Raw genomic sequence first — 21,311 nt, forward strand, 5'->3', positions numbered from 1 at the left:
TGTCCGAGTTAAGTTTGACACAAACTAAGTTGTACAAGCATTTGGAATTAAAATACGTATTTATCATTGGTCATCATTGCTGTGCTTGCTTTTTCGTTTCAGTAGTGATATTGTTTTATACTGAATTAATAAGAAAATAATAAAAAATTGTTTCCTGTCCATCTCTTATGACTGTTAGGGAGATACAACAATAGACTCCCCCACTGCAACTTACAGGGGTTTTAAGTAAGGTTTGGATGGACCCTAGTTAACATTAATTCTAAACAGGTGTTTCAAAACGTATATAAATGATCTTACGTTAAGGCAGATTTATAATTTTCTATAACGTAAAGGGGTTTAACTATACTTTAAATCTTTAGATAATTCTTACAATATTGTGCAGGTATTGACACATTTCGCAATTAATCTAAAATTTGATACCCTGGAATTACCTAAACATTTATTTTTATGTATTAAGAGGAAGCGCCCATCTATTATATGATATCGAGATCTATTTTTATACTACCTGTTACTTCGTACAATCGAATGATAAAACAGATTTAAATTACCGATGTATTTAAAGTAACGCTACCCGGAAAACTGAAAATACGGTCACTGTGGTGACTCAATGGGACAGGGTTCTTTCTATTTTGTGGATCTGTTTTCTTTTCTAATTATATTTCACTACTTATAATAATGGAACAAACATACAAACATTATATTGTAGATACAGCACAAGACATCGTAAGTATATAATTCGTACCTACTTTAAGCTAATGATTGCCTTCTACTAAAAAACAAAAATAATTTAATAATATAGAAATAAGTAATCTTGACAATCCCATGTAAATTCATTAAGAGTTGTCTCTACTTAAACAGTTTTTTAAATCATTTGAATGCAACGTTTTAATGTAAATTCAGTTCGGGTGCAGCTATTTCAAAATAATATATTAAAATATTTTATTCTTCAGTAGCAGTTCTTGAAAGAATCATATATAAATTCTGAAGCATGTGATACACCCCAAAAAGACTATACATTTTTATTTTTCAATTGTTTTATGGGTCAATATGAAGACATGTATAATCATTCATTGCAATCTGTCTGTTATTATTAGATAATCGGTATTGAAAATCCAATCTGCTGTACTTCTGTGTCATTTTGAAAGTTGTTTTCTTTAAAGTTGAATTCTAAAGTATATTCCTTATATTTTATATCTCTCAAAAACATGGTTTATATAAAAAGCCACATGTCGTTTTCTGTATAGTATATAAATTAAATGAAATATCAAAATAAAAGTATGCAGGCCCTTCAACCATGAATAAAATTTTGCATGATTCGTACATGTAGCTGTAGTACTACAATAAAGAAGATAAGTAAGGTCCTTAATTAACAACAATTTACATTTATGTCGACAAAGGTATCTGACTTGATGTGCTTATCTCTGTTTAGGGTTCTGTCTGTTATAATAGTATTTTACTGCTTTAGAGTAATCAAGGGAACCAGGATTCAACCGGAAATCAAAAGAATGTAATCCAGGGACAAAGACCAGACATGGGAAACAGACAAACACAACAAGGAAAATAAAATATCAAAAATCAACAATGAATGAGCAACTCAGAAGCCACCACAAACTTGGAGCATTGACGATGTAGGGGTACTGTTCTCTGCCGTTCTAGAAACACCAGCCAAATGGCTCATATAAAAAGTCAAATTCGGGGTAGACGAAAGAGGAAAAGAAAACTATGACACCTTGAAAAAATTACTTTTCATGGTACAAATGGATACACCGTAACAATCCACATATTTAATATGGCGACCATTAAAATTCTGTAGTGATGACTTCGATCTTGTAACGACATAACCCTGTTTCAGTAGCCTAAACAATGCTTTCACTTTCTTTTTCATTTCTTAGCTTCAATAGAATTTTAAGAGAGATGTTCCATTCAATGTTCATTAGACTGATATCCTAACAGCAAAACTTTTTTGAAATAATGTTTAGATATTTGAAACAAAACTAAAAGTTCTGATTAGTTTTTTGTCTACTGGAATCGTTTTACTTTAGCAACTCAAATAGATTACAACTATTTTCAATTAAAGAATAACCGAGGAAAACGAGATTCGAGCGGAATTAAATTCTTAATTCATATCAAAAGTAACAATCCCTATTCCACTGTAGCATAAACTATACAAATCCTTTGAAGGAGAGATGAACATATGATGTAAAATATAGCCAAAATATTATACTCTTAAATGTTATATTTTTCTTGGAATTACCTCCCTGCGTTTGAATACAATTAGATATTAAACAAAAAGTATGTCCATAAAGATACAAAAAAATGTACACAAATTGTACAAGGTACAAGCGAATGTGAGTTCATTTAATATATGGGTATATTATTTAATCCAAAGATAAAATGTTTGATGGGTTTTAAATTTATCTTTTCCAGAAATTCAATTATGGTCAATTTGTGTTATATTGTTCTAATGTGTCTACTTTTTGTGATTTTCCAGAAAATTAAATGGTCGATTTTGATTTTTGGTTAGTCCGTCGTTCCATCTCAGTAAAAAAAAAAAGTGCACCCTTAAGAAGAAATGTTCAAATCAAAATTTCAATGTGATCAAGAATAGAATTTATGGCAATAATATTCCTTATGGTGTAAAATTCTACGCCAGGTTATTAAAAGCTCTGTTTTCGTCAATGGTTGTATCTGTTAAAATCTAAAAGAAGAGCTGAAATAAAAATTATAATCATATGTCTAAACCTGTAAATCTATCACCATTCTTTTATATTTATACAAGGATATTACTTCCTTTCAATTAAGTAAGGATCATGTAATTTCTGAAAAATATGATACATTCCTAAAGAGGCTACACATTTTTTTTATTTTCGTTATGAAGTTGCTTTATAGGTCTCTATGATGAAAGGTATAATTATTCTTTCCAACCTGTCTGCTCTTAGTAAACAGTCCACATGGAAATTTCAACAGTTTATTTTGTATTTTTTGTTTGTCATTGTTTGTTTATTTCTGCTTATTTTAAAATTTCATACAGAATATCAAGATAGAAATGTGTAGGCTTTCTAACAATGTATCACATTTTGCATGATTCTTAGCTGGAGTACCACTTAAATATCATATACAGTTTTCGTCGAAGATCGGGTTTTGTAAATAAAAAGTTAAAAAACGTTAAATAAGGTTCGACTGATAAATGATACTCAAGTTTGCAATTGAGTCCTCTTTCAAATTTGTAAATGTTATAATCATTTTACATTACGTTGTAAAACTGAAAACCCTTGAATTACTTTACTACATTATTGACTTCATTGAAATCTCCAGTCATTGAAAATATATAGTAATTGACGACAACAAGTAGCACAATTAGATCAACCAATGATTATTAGTATTCAGAATGTTCATTCTTTACAACTTGAAGAAATGATTACCGATGCTATCTTTTTTTAGCAATTAATCGCAAATATATTTCTAACTGATGTTATAATAAAAAGTCAAGGATCTTCCGGCTGTATAGTCTATAGAGTATGGTTAATGGGGCAGATAAGTAAAAGGTGTTTACATAAACGTCTAAGTGTAACTTAAAAGCCAGTAAAGGCGACAAATATGTGTGTGTTTTATAAGTCATTTTACGCGACAATCTTGTTTTAAAAGCATTTTTTAGCGACATTGAAACTATTGTGAATTTGTAATAACTGTGTATTGTGGATAACTTTATGTTCTACACGAATGTTTGTGAATTAATCTTTTAAATTTATCAGGAAAAAAAATTATCATTTAGATGAGTTATTTGAGGTAGAAGAAACATTAAATGATTTGATGAATGAAAGAAGGAAAAACTTTAAACTTTTGTCAAGTTTGTTTCCAAATCGTTTAGAAGGGATGCTGGGAACAGAACAACGACAGAAACATATTTTGTAATGACGTTACTTGAATCTTATTAAATACTTTTTACCACATTATTTTGACAACAAAATCAGTAGATTCTATGGATTGTTGTTTTCCCGATTCGCCTTAAAAATAAAATAGATCTAACATAACGACGGCATTCTAAATAAATTTTCACGTTCATGGACGTAACTGTATTTTTCCCTTAATAAACACAGCTAGAACAAATTATGTTTATTCCAATTATTACACCATTTACTTTTCGGGTTATAAAAAAACTTACTGTTTGGCAATCGAGCTTATGTCATAAGACTTATGTCTTCGTTGTTGTTTGTAGAAAACATCCATTCCGATAAAAGCCATTTGCTTGTTGTTTTTTTTTGTTTGTGATATGCCGTAATAAAGCTCAATCTTTTTTTTATTTACGAATATTTTTATACGCGCCTAGAAAAAGTAAGGTACATGTTGGAAATAAATACATACCTTTTGACCAATTCCCTCGTTCGAAATCAATTTCTCCTATCATTTTTTTATTTGCATTTTTAATCAGTTCAAACTCCTTTACCAAACCAAATACAAATAGAAATTTTACAAATGTAAATACAATACAATATTGACAAATTTTATGAGCAATAGAACATATTTGATTTAATGAAAAATTAGGTTTCGTCTAAATACGTACATGCATTTCAGGTTAACAATTATATCATTCATCTCTTTCTATGTAGCATTATTGATACAATGCGTGTGAATTTCGTCATTTTAGACCAAAAAGCGATGCTAACTACGCATGCTGTCTCTGGCTATAAAATTGATTAATGATATTTTCTGCTTTAAGACTTCTTGTCATTTAAATGACCACATGCAGATTATGACATAACATAATAAAAGAATGAAAATGGATCTTGTTTACAGTTTATTGATTTCAATGTGTGAAATGAATATTTACTAGCAATATAAAAAATGGACAAAATAGAATCCTCAAATCACAAGTACTTACATTTTGTATTTAAGTGGCATACTGAGAAAAACTTTTTGATACGATCTATTAGAAGTTAATAAATCAGTCTAGAATATCTAAAGCATATATACTGGCAACAAACAGTATAAATCATCCATTTTGATAAACTGTATTAACCATTAGTTAAGATATGCAAATGTGTATCCTGTCTTTGAATAAATCTAGTGTGCCCTTCTTCTCTATTGCGCAACCATTAATGCTATGGTGATATATCGGGAATGTGCATAAATCAGAAAAATATTTCAGAAAAGTCTTGTTCATTAAGGTTACAGACCACCAATTCAACCAATGAGCATTTGGAACGTAGGCAAAAATAGTCCTACGCAGAAATTACCCCTGTTCCTCATAGTGCTGTGAAAAAAGTTCTCATCTTATTTAAAAAATTTAAACAGTTTCTGAAAGGAAAAACATTTCTGTACATTTTATAGGTGCATTTTGCGTCTTGTGATGTGAGGCCTAATCTCCATAATGATTTTTAAATATACCCCTATCTTGTGAAAACACTGGTATTTCCCATGCTATTTATAGACCCTTCACTTCTGGTGACCAGTACTGCACTGCAAGTCTGCTAACCCCACATGCCATTCTGAGGATTGTGAGCTGACATATGTAGAATCATGCTGATATATAGTCCTCTGCAGGTTAAAGTTAAGGTAAAGTCCAGAGAAGCCATTGAATATTGTGAAATTAGCATAGAAGCCTATGGAAAGTGGAATTGGTGGTTTTTAGCCTTAAGTTGAAGCCATGGCAAAATGAAAAGTTTCTTGAAATAGCTTTAAACTACTTGAAGATCTTGTTAACTTTGCCATGAGAGGAATACACTACAAAAATCCTTCAAAATATGCATTTTTTTAAGTTATAGGTCCAAATTATGGAAAATTGGTCTTTTTGGCTGATTTTCATGTCCTATCTTGTAAAAAGTGTAGAAAATTTAGTAAAAATATCAAATATTAAACTTTGAGGGCTATATTTACCTAAATATGGTGGTAATAAGCACTTGAAATCAAGTTTTGTGTAGATTTGAGCAAACATTAGGTTAGAAATGAGGAAAAACTCACTTTCATTACTGCGGTTAAGGCCATATCAGCATTCCCCTATGGCAACATGGAAAATCCATTACTGAGTACTTTTTTTTGCTTTAGGTGCCCTTTACTGGTCATGTTTTAATGTGAAAACACTGTATTTACAAATGTAAAGCCAAATATATCACCTTTCGTGAAAATTTAAAGATTTAGGATTTTTGACATGTGATCAAGAAAAAGGGGGAGGCATGTCAGAAATAAATTTTTAAAAATAGACCAATTTCTCAGAAAATGATTACTTTTAAAACTATTTCTTCATTAATATTGTTAAAAAACAAGTTGTGATTGATATTTTTTATTTGAAAAGTCAGAAAAAGTTCTTTGCAAATATTTAATGCATTTATGTATGGTAGAATATTGTCACTTTTTTGCTCGCACAACTTGGTTACCCTATATTTAAAAATCAAATATTTAAAAAGTGCTTGTCACATTTCACTGAAACTTTGCAAATGCATTCAGTATGTGTGTAGGAAGATACCTGTATAGTTATTTATTTTTTCTAAGACAAAAAGTGACTCTTTAGGTTACAGACCACCAATTCAACCAATGAGCATTTGGAACGTAGGCAAAAATAGTCCTACGCAGAAATTACCCCTGTTCCTCATAGTGCTGTGAAAAAAGTTCTCATCTTATTTAAAAAATTTAAACAGTTTCTGAAAGGAAAAACATTTCTGTACATTTTATAGGTGCATTTTGCGTCTTGTGATGTGAGGCCTAATCTCCATAATGATTTTTAAATATACCCCTATCTTGTGAAAACACTGGGATTTCCCATGCTATTTATAGACCCTTCACTTCTGGTGACCAGTACTGCACTGCAAGTCTGCTAACCCCACATGCCATTCTGAGGATTGTGAGCTGACATATGTAGAATCATGCTGATATATAGTCCTCTGCAGGTTAAAGTTAAGGTAAAGTCCAGAGAAGCCATTGAATATTGTGAAATTAGCATAGAAGCCTATGGAAAGTGGAATTGGTGGTTTTTAGCCTTAACGGGTCGGTTTTGATTTCGATATTGCTTCTATAGAACAATTCTTGCAATAGTTGTTTTTTATATGAACGGAATGCAAGCCAATTAAGTAAATTTGTCAAATGGACGTAACTCAACAAAACACGACAACCATTGGGGAAAGTAGGAATAGTACTTATTTAGTTCTTTTAAACTTAAACGATTCGGTAAGTAGATCAAGGGTTTGAAATAAATCATTTAAAAGTATCCAAGTACTTACCTAAGTCCTAAAAAATCTAATTTGTTTACTTAAAATCTACTGCTGTCTATTGCTCCAACCAGAGAGTAAACCAGTCTGTCGGGTTGTAGAGTCACTTACCTTTGCTTTAAATTATAAAAATCTATGTTGTGAAAGAGTAATCAAGGGCACCAAGGTTATAGTGGTAATAAAAAAATACAATCCAGGGGCGAAGACCAGACATGGAAAACAGACATACACAACAAAGAACATGAAGTAATTAAAATCATACATGCAAAACAACAAAAGCAAATGAAAAACTCGGACTCCACTAAAAACTGGGAACATGGACCAGGTGCACTGGTAGGGTAAGCGTCCTCTGCTTTTCTAGAAACACCCGCCGAATTGCTCATAAAAAGTCGTCCGGGGTAGACAAACGAGGAAAGGAAAACTATGACCCCTTCAACAAATCAGTGTTCATGGTGCAGATAGATACACCATAACGATCCACGAGTTCATGATCACGACCATAAAGTTTCTGTAGTGATGACGTCAATCTTGTAGCAGCATAACCCTGTTTCAGAAGCCTATTTCTTAGAGTTCTAGCGCGATAGAAAAAGGCTACATAGTTTCGGCCAGCTCTGGCATAACTTATGAGTTGTGATATAAACATTCCATAATTAGGTGCTGAAGGGATATTGGCACAGATGAAAGGAAAGTTGACCATTCTGAATGAAAAGGCATCACGTTTGTCGTAAAATTTGGTCAATAGTTTTCCTTTACCATCGATTCCTAAGTGTAGGTCAAGATATAAAGCTGACTTCACAGTGTCTATAGTATCCTTTATCTCAAGTTCTTTTGGGTAGATGCGATGTATCAAATCCCCGAAATTAGGATTGTTTAAAAATAATACGTCATCTATATAGCGGAAACTGAGATTAAAAGATCTAGCCAAACGATATTCTATCTGTCGGATCAGATCAGCTATAAAGTGAACTGATATTCACTTAAAACAGTCCAACGTCAACAAACCTTCTTTGTACAATAAATTGAATATTAAGGTTATTTCTGACGTAATTATTTTGCATCGCATTTATGTTAAGTAACAGTCCGCATAAAATTCAGACACTGCAAATGGTTAACTGATTCATTGTGTAGAAAAAAAAAATGCTTTTTCAGTCTGCATATACTATACTTTCACATGACGGTAATCATTTCTGCATTCAGATCTGCACTTGTTAGAAATATAATATACATGTGTTCAACTCCTACTGAAATCAACTAAATAAAACCAAATCAACATCGATAACTCTTGAAAAATGCCAATATTATGTACAATCTATACATTGTTTATCTCAAAAGCGCAACAACCAAAGGAAAAACTATGACTTGTTATTTCCTCAATACATATTCATGATCAAGAAATAAAACCGAATTCGATTTGTGACATGTGCAAATCACCTTCCGTCTTTTTTATGAAGACTGCTACGTAAGTCTTTTATTTAACGACAAAGCAATTGTCTTTTGATTGATCGGTAATTCATAATAAAAACAATACACTACATCAAATACACTACATTACTTAACAATGTTCATACGATACTTGTAGCATGACAGTCTCACTAATAAATTAAATTTCTCATCAAAACATATTTAAAATCTTGAGTATACTCCAGGTATCAAAGTAATATGATTATATGCTATACCTATGATGGACTGAGCTCGTTCATTGTTTACGGTGTATCATTTCATCGATGAGGAGGTGAGGAATTTTTCTGGAAAACTTAATACATTTCTACACAGCCAATATATTTCCAAATTATTATTAAATAAATAGATATAAAATCGTATTCATCGATCAATATTTAGCCATTTATAGCTCTGGTTTCACAATCTACAAATATAGGAGGTCAATGAATTTGAGTGGCCTTATCATGTTGTCATGATGGCATATCGATATAATGTGCTAATATTAACTGTATCTTGATTGTATGTTGTTTTGCTATGTGTTTATCTTATACTATTTTTTTTTAATTTTCAAATCATGAATATATTATACATTATATTATATAATAATTGTGTTTGGGTTTTCTCACATCCACATAGTACTACGACAATAAGAGATATATAAGTTTTTTATAACGCATTATTAAATCTTTATATATTTTAATTTACATTCGAAATACATTAGTTTAGAAGTCTTCTCTATTTAATGATCAAGTCACTGCTATAAAAACAACACGATTTATCACACATAGATGACACATTATGTGCAGCTGTGTTAAGACATAATAGAAATTTACCACTTACATCATTTACAATACACCATCTCCCCTATTGAGCATCCAAAAACAGGAACTTACAAAAAACGTGTTTACTTATACATTCACGATCCGTCATAATATATCTACTTAAATGAAGTGGGTTTTCTTGTTTTTTTTTTTTTTTTTTTTTGTTTTTTTGTTTTGTTTTGTTTTGTTTTGTTTTGTTTTGTTTTTGTTTTTGTTTTTTTTTTTTTGGGGGGGGATGGTTGTATAAGGTATAAAATATAAGGGTATTAAAAAGGGAGATTCGTATTAGGAGATGTTGAGTGGGGTGATAAATACTTTACATATTTTTCAATATTTAAACTTTAAACACTATTTAAATGCTAGATGTTTCATAAATGTATTATTCAGATAGCCAATATACATTTAATAAGGAAAATATAATTTGTGGGTTTTTTTTGCCATCAGGCATGTTGATTTGATTTATGGTGTAAAGTGGATGCTTAAATCATTTAAACTGTGTACGTTGTAAATATGTATTTGCATCTAGATCTATATTTTAGAATTATCCACACTTATAAGGATCCAGTGATTTGTAAGAGTTGTGTCTCTTTCCCTAGGTCTACTTCCTTAAATCAACTAATAAAACCAAACTAAGAATGGCAACTCTCGCAAAATGCATAATTTATATAATCTAATGTCGAAAGGGACAAATTGGACTAGTTATGCGGTCTATAACTGCTTCCGAATAAAAGAAAATCAATGGGTTTTAGTATGCATGAACCCACCTCCGTCTTTTTCGTATAAAAACTGCTACTTAATCAGTATCTAAGTGCTTTTTTGTTTTCACAAAATAACATGAGTATCAATAAAATGCTGTGTCGAAACGGATATAATAATTTAACATTGTTAAAACACTCATCATTAAATGAATTGATAGGTAACTAATATAACTCAAGTGTTTTATTGTGATCAGTCGGATATTCCTGCATCTCGAGTCATAATTCATTGACCCGTGCACTAATATGCGGTCTTCTATGTAATCGGTGTAAATTTTCAAAACAACGGATTGGTATATACATTAACAACTACACCAAATTTGATGCGTTTGAATTTTTTTCAAAGATAGACGAATGGATGTATATAAACCACTAAAAGTTGTTGTTTAAACAGAAAAAAAATTGTAAGTCATTTCACAATACACATTAGTTTATTCAATATCAATAAGCGACATATTTTGTGAATTAATGATATCCGTTTATGAGGATATTGATTACTATATGTAACTACATGTATATGGTATGTAAGTCTCGTCACCTGACTCCGTGATTTCATGAAAATGGGTCCTCGTCTACTATTCAATTTCATTGAGATTCGTCATTAAAACATCAATGAGTTCAATACTAAAATACAAAAATCTTTTTTTGTAATGATACTGATAAAAAATGACAAATATCTAGTTCTGTAAGATAAAAATGTTAAGGAAAACATAAAACAGAAGGTCTTGCATTGTGATACAGCGTTTCGATTTCCCGGAAGTGAACAATCAAATGCAGATCGGTCTTCGGATTTTAATACGTTCTTCATCGGAAATTCCGGAAGGGGAATTGAAACTATAACGAAACTTACAAATCCCATTTGGATGAATGTACTTGATGTATTCGAAAATGCGCAATTTCGAAAAGAAATAATACTTTAATAAGAAAAAATATCATGGGTGTGAGCTCGAGAGACATAATTTAGAACATTCTTCCTCAGAATTTTGTTAAATTTACACCTTCGATTTTTACTTAAAGAATTCGAATTTCAACAGCATTTCGGGTAACACATGAGCCGAGCTATTGATACTTCCTATCATTGGCAAATGTTACTTGAATTATCAATTAATTAACGCATTCAGATAGAGTGAATATTATTTAGAGCGGCGAGCGTATCCCCGGAGGATAGCTACATTGCAGATTTGTAAAAAGCACTATATAATTTAAAAAAAAAACCGAAAAGATGTCTACACTAGACACTATTAAAATTAATGCGTTTCAGTTTAAATGTATTTCCAACCTTAGTTTACCGAATACAAGCCTAAAGCGAACAGGTTCCACAATAAGTTTAAAGATGCTTCGCTGTAAATAAAACTTATTAAATGCCAGGACATACTGACTGGCTTAATTTTGAATATGATTTTATGATTGAAATCGATGAGGTGTGTTTTATTCAAAAGCTATCGTGTTTTAAAAAGAACAATCTATAAACAAGGAAATTATTTTTTTCATTTTCTAGATAATTTACGAATCATAGTATGACCCCTCATGTAATTAGTCGTAAAAAGCAAATACTTGGATTTATCCTTTGACATATCACAATCGAGGATAAAAAAAACTGTAGGAGAAGGTCAGATGCCCGTTTCAAACAATGTTGTCAATTGTTTACATTGGATCTAGCTCTTGCAGGAATATGTCGGGAAATGTTAACAGAAGAAAATGTGAACTTTGTTGTAATGAAAATAATGTAATGCATGTGATGCTATGTTTTTCTAGGCATTTCTGCGTTTTGATTTTTTTCACGTTTTCGGGGCCATTCAGGGTTTGTTTGTTCAGGTTTTCGAGACAATTCAGGGTTTTGTTTAGACATTGTTTAATGCTACAATTTTTTTTAAAAATGAGGTTTGTATAAACTACATGACTATATAATTTGAATTAAATCTGTAAATACACTTCTGGTGGTTTTATTTGCTTTTGTCTGTGCGAACATTAAATCCCAAATGAAATATTTATTTCTATTGTTTGTAAGCGTGCAATACATGTACTACGGTTTCTCAATAGAATTGTGTTGACAATAAAGTGACTAAAAATGGCACCATAAAATCTTATATGCCCGAGCAATTGATTGAAACCTTACGCCTTCAACAATTGTGGACATTGTTACTGTTGTTAGAAGTTAAATATTTAAATGCATTTTAAAAGTAACTGATTTTCACGGTTACCACTTTACTGTAACTTGATAGCTTTAAAGATGTCCTTGTATGACGGGACATCAGGTAATCCGATAATGTAACCCTAAGTATCGTATTTTTCCAACCTACGTTCTGTAAAATAACATTGTGTTCATACAGATATTATTCCCCAAATGGTAAGTACATTTAATGCAATAGATATTTTTGGCCGTTTTGGAAAAGTTTTGTCATTTTTTGCGTCGTAATTCACCCTTTGTGCTATTAAGGTTTTAGATGTTTCATTAATTTCCTTACAGACAAACAAATGACGCTAACCCTTCCGGGGTACATGATACAAATTAGCTTGCCCTAAATTATTGGTGGAGTACAAGTTGATCATTTAGTTTTGTTTCTTTATTCCTGCAATTTTGGTTGTTTTATGTTCTTTGTTTTGTGAGTCTGTATTCCATACCTTGTCTTCCTCCGTGGATTATATTCTTTTGATTTCCTCTCGAATTTTGGAGCCCTGATTAGTAGTGTATATATACAAAATCGATCAGAACAATGTTATAATAGATGGTAAACTGATTGTTTTTTAACCAAATTTATCGTATTACAATGAATTAGATTTAGGTTTCTTTTTTCAAAAATTAATTTCCTGAATGTTGCCTCAAATGGCCTAGTATGGATTTTGTTTTCAATTAAGATACTAATTTTTGGAATTGATATTAAATTGATATATATTAATAACTTTTACAAATTAATTTATGTCATTGAAAACAATTAGTTCAAATTCTTAGCACTGAGTTACAAAACGCATTTATATAAGTAAATTGTAGTCGGTTGAAATTAATTGATTATTGAATCTATTGTAAGTTGACACATTTACAATTTTTACCTGCGTTTGCGTTTGTTCCATATTATCACGTGTAATGAATGATTGAACTCAAGGTCAGCTTGCAGTGTTTGTCTTAATGAATAGGAACATTAATTTATTGCACACGACTTGTGTTGCTTTTGTGATGTCACGGACCAAACCAAAGAACGGCCCCGTATTACTCTAAAATAGCTGTTAGAATATACCAAGAATGTTAATGACTGAAATATTTGCCAATGTTCAATTCGCCATCTCTCAAAACAGGTTTTTGTTAAAGTTATTTATGACAATTTCTAAAGTTACTGAATCAAAAAAGGAATTTGAAGCTTTGGGACTCGGTGACCGGTGATAAAAATCACACTGTAATGAATAAATTTTCTTTCAAATAATAAGTTTGAATTGAAAATGAAACCTGTCGACAAAAAAAAAACCCATTTAAACTGTAAAGGTACGGTTAAGTTAGTTGCAAGGTTTACCAAGACAATTGTACAAGGAAACTTATAAAAAGTGTCTGAAAAAGTGTCTGGTTGATACAGGGTTTATTCTGATTAAGGTTATGACATTCTTTACTCAATTTTTGCAGCAAGCATATAATGATGTAAGGAACTGTTCGCATTCCCCATCCCTTCATTTTCCACTCAACATCACTGTGTTTCATGTATAGGAATTTGTCCAATACAAGTATATTTATGTAATGTACATGTAATTTCCACGAGTGACAAAAATACATATTATGTAACAGACCGTATACATTGAATATATTTTAACAAGGAAGCGAAAATTTATATTGATGTAGAAATTCTGAAATAGGTTAAAATTAGTCACGTGTAACTGTGGAATATGTTTTAATCGAAACTGGAATATTTTGAAAACTCATTAAGTCTAAGCTAAACATTTTTGGTACCTAGTTCAGTTGAATCAATTCGCCCAAGTGTGAATAGTGCCTCAACAAATTTTACACTCCTTGTATGAGAATAACACTGAGAGATACAGTGAAACCTTTCAAAATCGGACACTGAATAATCTGAGATATTGTCCAAACAAAACTCGTTCAAGGTCATTTCATATCAGTTTAAATAAATTTTGAACATTATTGAATTGAGTACTGGTCTGCACCGAAAATAAAAATCCGATGTGTTTCGGTTTCGACAGGTTTTACTGCATCTTTCTTTTTTTTCATACACAAAAGAATTTCCATTTATGGGCCATTTCTACCTGTATCACTTCACTCGTTTTAAAATTTAAATTTACCTTCCGAGAGTGCAGAAATCTACTTTGGCAAGTAATGCGCAGTAAGATGTTTCTTTCAGAGACATTTTACATGTACTTCACGTGGAAGCAAATCTTAAAGTGTTGATCTACTAATTTTTAAGGTTATAAAGGAGAATCGTCGTTTTGATGTCAATGCAATTAAACATTTACAAGGTAGAATACATAAACAGAAAGAGGAACATCTTTTTTCAAAAATATGTATGCGAAAATACGCAGCAATTATCGAAATTATGTTGTAATATTTATAGTAGTTGAATACCATCATCGGCGATAATGCTTCATCAGAATACTTTATGGCAGTTCAGGGCATGCTTGCCCTTCTGAAGGGAAGTAGCGTCGTTTACACTTTTCGTGGGAGTTAATGGGTCTTCCATCTCTTTTACCTTTGGATGTGCTGTCTTGTTGTCTGTATGGTCCGTGTAATAAATATGAATATATATTTCCAGTTATAAACAATACAAAGAACATGACAATCTGCTTATTTTTTTAAAGACTTTAGATGTTTTTAAATCAAAAATACATGTATCAAACATATCTGGAAAATAAAAACATTACATAATGTAGCAATTGAATTCATTCGACTGGGCATAACCGAAATAGTACTTTCTAGATGTTTTAATATTTGAATTAGCATCATATATAAATCTATCAATTCACGCTTTCTTTTCTGTCCTATTTGTGTGCTGAATTCTTTCGGATGTCTATAACATAAACATAATACTACAATGTTCTCATTTACTTTTGTTACTTTGTACGTATTTTATTTGTTATTTTATGTTCTGTCTTTTGTGTGTCTGGTTTTTCCTGTCTGGTCTTTGTCCCTAAATTACATTCTTTTGATTTCGGCTATAATCTTCCCTCGATTTCTCTTTAAATAACGATTGCAAAAAGATTTACTAGTGTTTATCCATTATAAAATTATGAACGTTTCGATGCTAAAACTTCATTCATAGGCATTAGCCACCAATCGAATAGTTTTTTTTTACGGATTTAAATGCAGCGATTGAAAGATTCACAAAAACGATATTCCTGTGTGTACTTTTTGCATTTTAAGTTTTGCACAAAAAATAAGGAAGAAAAGCGTTACATAAGAAGCAGTTTTAACATAATAAAATTATATCGTTAAGTATTCATTTTAAAATTTGGTAATGATAAAAAAGCAGTTATATAATACAAGTGGATTTGATAGTGCATTACACTTGTTACTGCAAGGAATTAGGATACTGATAGAGTTTGCAAGATTTTTTCACCAACTATTTGCATAGGTATCAATAACCGATGAGTATGTTTACTAACAGTTAAAGTATTGCTCCGTCTAAAAGTCATGCAATGTATAATTCGCTGCATCATTGATCATTTGGTCTAAATAGATGCGTTTATCATAAGTTTTATAATTGAATACTAAGCTTAAAGTATTTTTGATCGCTTATGATGCTGTTTTATTTTATTTTGTTTTTTGTTGGGTACAAATCATTTGATTTAAAAAGTAACTTATTGATATTACTCACAATGCTGCAACGTCGTCAAATGGGTAAAATAAAAAAAAAAACAAGTATGACTGTATTGTAAGTCAAATTCGCCAAACCTCCAATTCCGATGTAGCACACGTAGAATAATCATACAGTCCTTTTAGTGCGACTCATGGGATTAGGGTAATATTGAACGATATTAACACCATATTCATTCTTTAGAATTTTAACAGAATTTTAACTTAACCATAGACAAAAGAAACAAAGGAATTTGAAAGCTGATGTCCATTATTGAGGTTTGTTATAACAAAGTCCTACAGCTCTTCCTCTGGCTAAGCATAGATCTTTTATATGTATAACACGGTATTTGAATTGAAAGGCTTGTAAGTTTAATTGGGAAGTTCATAATTAGCATGAGGAAGTGATATGATATAACGGCAAAAAGTACTTAAGCGTAAACAATTAGACTATTTAAATACGTCACATTCCAAGTACAGGGCCTGAACGTCACAACTATAGAAAACATAGACGATCTACATACATAGCGTTGCAAATCAAATAAAATGTATTCCATTTCAAGACTTAAGATAAAGAAACAAGACGTAACACAAAGCAATATGAACTCCATCAAAGTAGTAAGAGTGACATCAGGTGATACAGAAACGTAAGCATGTACTTCCTCATTTTGTCTTTTAGCAAAGGAGAATAATTTCATATAATTTGGGAATAGGAATATCATAAATCTGGTATTGGGACATTGGTTAGTGTCTACCGAAATGCGGTCAACTGTTCGTTGTATTGTCATTATATTGAGGAAGAATCGTTATCGAGGAAGTGGATCCGTGAAAATAACTTTGCTTCATTACCCGATTCTTGTTTTGACCAGAAAAAAAAAAAGAACTGAATCGACTTTAAGTGAAATTCGATATTTGTATCGCATGATGACATCAGTTTAATGTTTTATAAATTGTTTCAATGCTGAACGATATGGCGCCGAAGGTATCTTTTATTTGGAAATAGGATGCATAATCATGTACTAAAAAGGATTTTGACAATGCAAAATGAACTTTATAGGGATAGAGTTTCAAATAACAAAGAAAAAGAAAAAATACTGCAAATCAAATGTTCAAAACATTTTCGTAACATGCATTATATCCAATCAGGAAGTCGTTATTAGAGAATTTTTTATCAATACAATATTGGGAAAAACTTCCCATTCTATGGTATGGGGGAAGTGGGGAGTTGGGAATTCAATGGTGAATGGGGATGGGGACAATGAAGAATAGGGGGTTAGTATAATGTTGGGGACAATGGGAAATAGGGGGTAGGATATGGTATAAATGGATAGTTTATACCCTTCAAGAGCTGTAACTGGATTTTAATAAAAGAATGTAAAATAAAATGTTGAAAACGGAATCAATAAGAACAGTGTTCATGGTCTCTGCCTCGCAGCAAAAGTAATATTTCATGGAATTTAAGTAATGAAAAAAAAAACAACCTTTGGGTATAAAATATTTTTCATTAATATACGTGACCGTGAGCTTTGACCTTCTCCCGTCAAAATTAATAGGTGCCATTCGGTGGAAGTCTATTAAAGCCCTCAAAAGTTGTGCTCCGAAAACCATTTTTCGCCCATATATATATGACCTTGAAATTTGACGTACCGACATCCTCATTAGCCTTTAACCATGTAAGTTTGGTGAAAGTCAGCCTGGATGATCAAAAGAAATGCCTTGGAAACCAATTTTAAATCGTCTGCGATGTCACTTATAATCAGAATAACGTCATTGCTAAAGCACCCGACATATAATTTTTTCCGTATCATGCCAAATGTGACAATTTCTATTTCAATAAAAAAAACTGATGTTATTTTTATAGACTGGAGATTATTGCTATAAATATATTCTAACGACCATTTATTCTTTGAAAAATATCTAGATGAACATGTGAGTTATTTGCAATTTGATATTTTATTTTGTCATACAGTAAAACCTAACTAAATGAAACCCTGAATGATCCAAAAGCTCCAAGGCACTTTTTGAAGACCCTATGACTCAATTTTAATGTAATTTTACCATGGGTAAACCGAACTCTTTTCTCAACCCCCCCCCCAAAAAAAAAAATAAATAAATAAAAAATAAAAGTCCAAAAGAGGTTTGGTTTAGACAGGCTTAACTGTAAATGAAAGCGCAGACTAATGAAATATCAACCTGGAACAATTATTATAATGTCAAGCATTTGCTATGGTGTAGGAATATACCTCTTTCATTTTACCATAATTGTTAGTTGTTACAATTACACAAAAGGTTCGCTTTCTTCGTGTCGATTCATATTTGAATACACAATACAATAAACGTTTTAGATTAAAAACAAAGTCATTGTAACAATATCAGAAAATACAAATATATCTTTATACCATACGTAAAAACATATAAATACAAAAATAATTCAATTGCTCTTTCATCAATCTACCTGCCAAAAACCCTGATTAGCAGTTATGTGCCAAATTACGGTTCACAATCTATATTTCAAATTGATACATATTTCAGTTAACGATATTACCACTTTCACTATCAAACTGAATTCCACAGGAGCGTGAAATGTTTATGAGTTTGATAGCATTTCCTAGCAGGTGGTTTTATATATTATTTGACCGGGGCATTCCTTTGTTATTTCTTATCTAATTAGAAATAGTATATGTTTGGTTGGATGTAAGCAGTTATCAAAATCCTTTTTTTTTCTTTTTTTGTTTTTGTACGAAATTCCGTCAGCATTTATTGTTGACTACTGCACAAAGCTTACGGTAAGATAATGTTGATATATTCGCTGTAGCGCTGTAGTGTCTTCAAATTTAACATTCATTAGTTTTGTTAATTGCATGTACAAAACGTAAGACATGCATTTCGTTAATATAAAAAGACGTATATGAATTAATCAGACATTTCAATTTTACATTTTTTGTTTATATTTTGTTTATATCTTTTTCTACTTCAGATAGACTAAAACAGACGAAAATTCACGACCATGGCTACTACTAATAATAATTTATCATGCCCTGAGTGCAATGTTACAAACCTGACGGATTCCACTCAAGTTTGCCATCCATGGGTAGCCGAGGAATTTATCGGAAGGAACTACACTATTGATGAAGTCAATAGCGTCGTTATGCTAAGAAACATGGCGGGAATAGTTTATTTAGGAATTTGTATTGTCATTGGGACGATTGGAAACTGTCACGTGATACTTGTTTTCAGCAAACGTACATACAGTTCGAAGATAAACGTCGTGCAGCAACGTATCCATGTTAATTATAGAATATTTATTTTATGGCTTTCGATTTTAGGACTCGTCAGTTGCGTTGTTGTTGCTCCACTTTTGATTGTGTATTTAGTATACACAGTGACTTACCCTTCGGAACTTTTGTGTAAAATCTTCCGTTTTATTCTTTACTTTATTCCTGTTACCATGAATCTAACCTATATATCAATAGCAATAGACCGCTACTTTGTAATTTGTCGAACTTTCCAAAATAAGTTGACGGAAAGACATTCACTTCTTATGTGTTTAGCAACGGTGATAATTTCCGTTATACTAACGTGGCCTGCACCTATCCTATTTGGTAGAGGTCAAACTAAAACGGGAATACCTGGCCTAATTGGTTACCGCTGTTACAAAGGGGACGGAGATAGTGAATTAACACTGAAACTTCAAAACTACTTTCAAGCAATTTTAGTTGTATTTTTCTTCGTTGTGTTAATTGTTTTGTTTATTCTATACACGAAAGTAAAGAATACTTACAGAGGTATGTTGCGTTTTAGGAGAACTTCGCGTCGTTATTCAGCGTCTACTCCAGAAGCTTTCAAACAGGAGCAGGAAAAGCAGGAAAAACAGCGCCTTTGGATTTACGGTTCAGTAACAATTGGGTACGTGATTTGTGCACTACCCTATCACATCTTATCAATTTTATGGTTTGCAAAGGTCATAAATGATTGTGATTTGACTCTCCCGGAAGCGCAAGGTTTTTATCTATTCATTTGGTCTTACTTCCTCAGTCCCGTTTTAAACCCCTTTATTTATGGTTTCCAAGACGACGGATTTAGGAATTCTGTTAAGGCATTTTACCATAGCTATAGACGAGTTTCACTTAAAAAACATTTGTTTGAACGAAGTTCTGGTGATACTTCATCAGAGACAAACAGTGATAATATTCCATTCAAGCAAGGATTGGGTAACATAGCAGTTGAGAATACAGCCAATGTGGTAACCGCAGACATAAAACCCGGAAGTGAATTAGACGGAGTTCTCTCCGACATAGCATCAACAACTTTAGATATTGGAGGGCTGGTTATATCTGCCACGGGATTAGAACCTTCAAATCAAGTATAGTGAGCGACAGAAGTTAACGGAATAGAATTAAACACCGAAATCAACTCCACTATGTGAAGTAATGAAACTCGTTTTGGTATAAAATACTAAGAGTCCGAAAATTCCAGAAGTATTTTATTTAAAAGTGTAAAATGAGTTGTTTTTTTCCCTATTCAAACTATAGTAATATTTACTGGTTTCTTCCTGACAAAAATTACACTTTTTTATTATGTGAATTCTGAAAATAAAAATTATGGTCAACAAATTAATATGGTGTATTAACAATTTATTGTATGATATAACTTTTAACAATTTTCTGTTCTTTTAAATTATTTCAAGTAAGTAAAATTGAATATTTTTTATTGTATGTAAATAGGTTTTTGCATAACAACAAATTGTTAGATTTTTCCGATCGTTATAGATAAATAACAAAATCAAATGGTATTTCAACACGAACTTAAGCGCGATTTATCCATTGAATCGGATAAATCTGATAATCAAAGAGTTGTAATGTGAGGTACTCTCTCGTTTATTAAAAGACATAAAACTCAGATATAGTTTTTTTTTTTTTTATTCTCCAAACCTTTATAACGTCTTTTTGCGAAATAACATAATAATGTTGATACTGTTGCAGATCTTGAATGGTGAAAATATCCCATTTGCACCCTAAACCATCCCCCATCATTCCCCATAGAATAATCTCTATCCCCCATCATTCCCATTCCGCATAGAATAATCTCTATCCCCCATACCATCCTTACCAATTAAAACATTAATTTAAATTATATATTTTTCAATTCTTCAATATTTAAACAGTAATGTTTTATAATCACATTCAATATTAATAAGAACTAATTATTCCATCTTCCCAACACAAAAACCCCCATCCCTTACACTATCGGCATTCCCCATTCCTCAATTTACTTTATAATGGGAAATTTTCCCCAAACAAATACTATATCG

The 21,311-nt window shown here is 31.4% G+C and overlaps 1 protein-coding gene across 2 annotated transcripts; it reads left to right on the top strand.

Moving 5' to 3' along the window:
* The first annotated feature begins 552 nt into the window (after positions 1 to 552).
* On the top strand, positions 553 to 20,899 carry LOC148597715 (prolactin-releasing peptide receptor-like). Of its 2 annotated transcripts, none has more exons than XM_088561056.1 (2): positions 553 to 723; positions 18,978 to 20,899. In XM_088561056.1, the coding sequence occupies exon 2, from the start codon at positions 19,008 to 19,010 to the stop codon at positions 20,367 to 20,369; it is 1,362 nt and encodes a 453-aa protein (XP_088417182.1). In that variant the 5' UTR covers positions 553 to 723; positions 18,978 to 19,007; the 3' UTR covers positions 20,370 to 20,899. The 2 variants fall into 2 exon arrangements, with proteins under 2 accessions (XP_088417182.1, XP_088417183.1); XM_088561057.1 differs by lacking the exon at positions 553 to 723 and adding an exon at positions 12,438 to 12,562.
* The last annotated feature ends 412 nt before the right edge of the window (positions 20,900 to 21,311 follow it).

The sequence above is a fragment of the Perna viridis genome, chromosome 14 (genome assembly GCF_037379345.1).
Source record: "Perna viridis isolate PV_CMFRI_1.1 ecotype Kerala chromosome 14, ASM3737934v1, whole genome shotgun sequence".
Classification (NCBI taxonomy): Eukaryota; Metazoa; Mollusca; class Bivalvia; order Mytilida; family Mytilidae; genus Perna; species Perna viridis.

Bases quoted from the DNA above. Each gene is read 5' to 3' on its own strand.
- LOC148597715 (XM_088561056.1), top strand. From the start codon at position 19,008: ATGGCTACTACTAATAATAATTTATCATGCCCTGAGTGCAATGTTACA.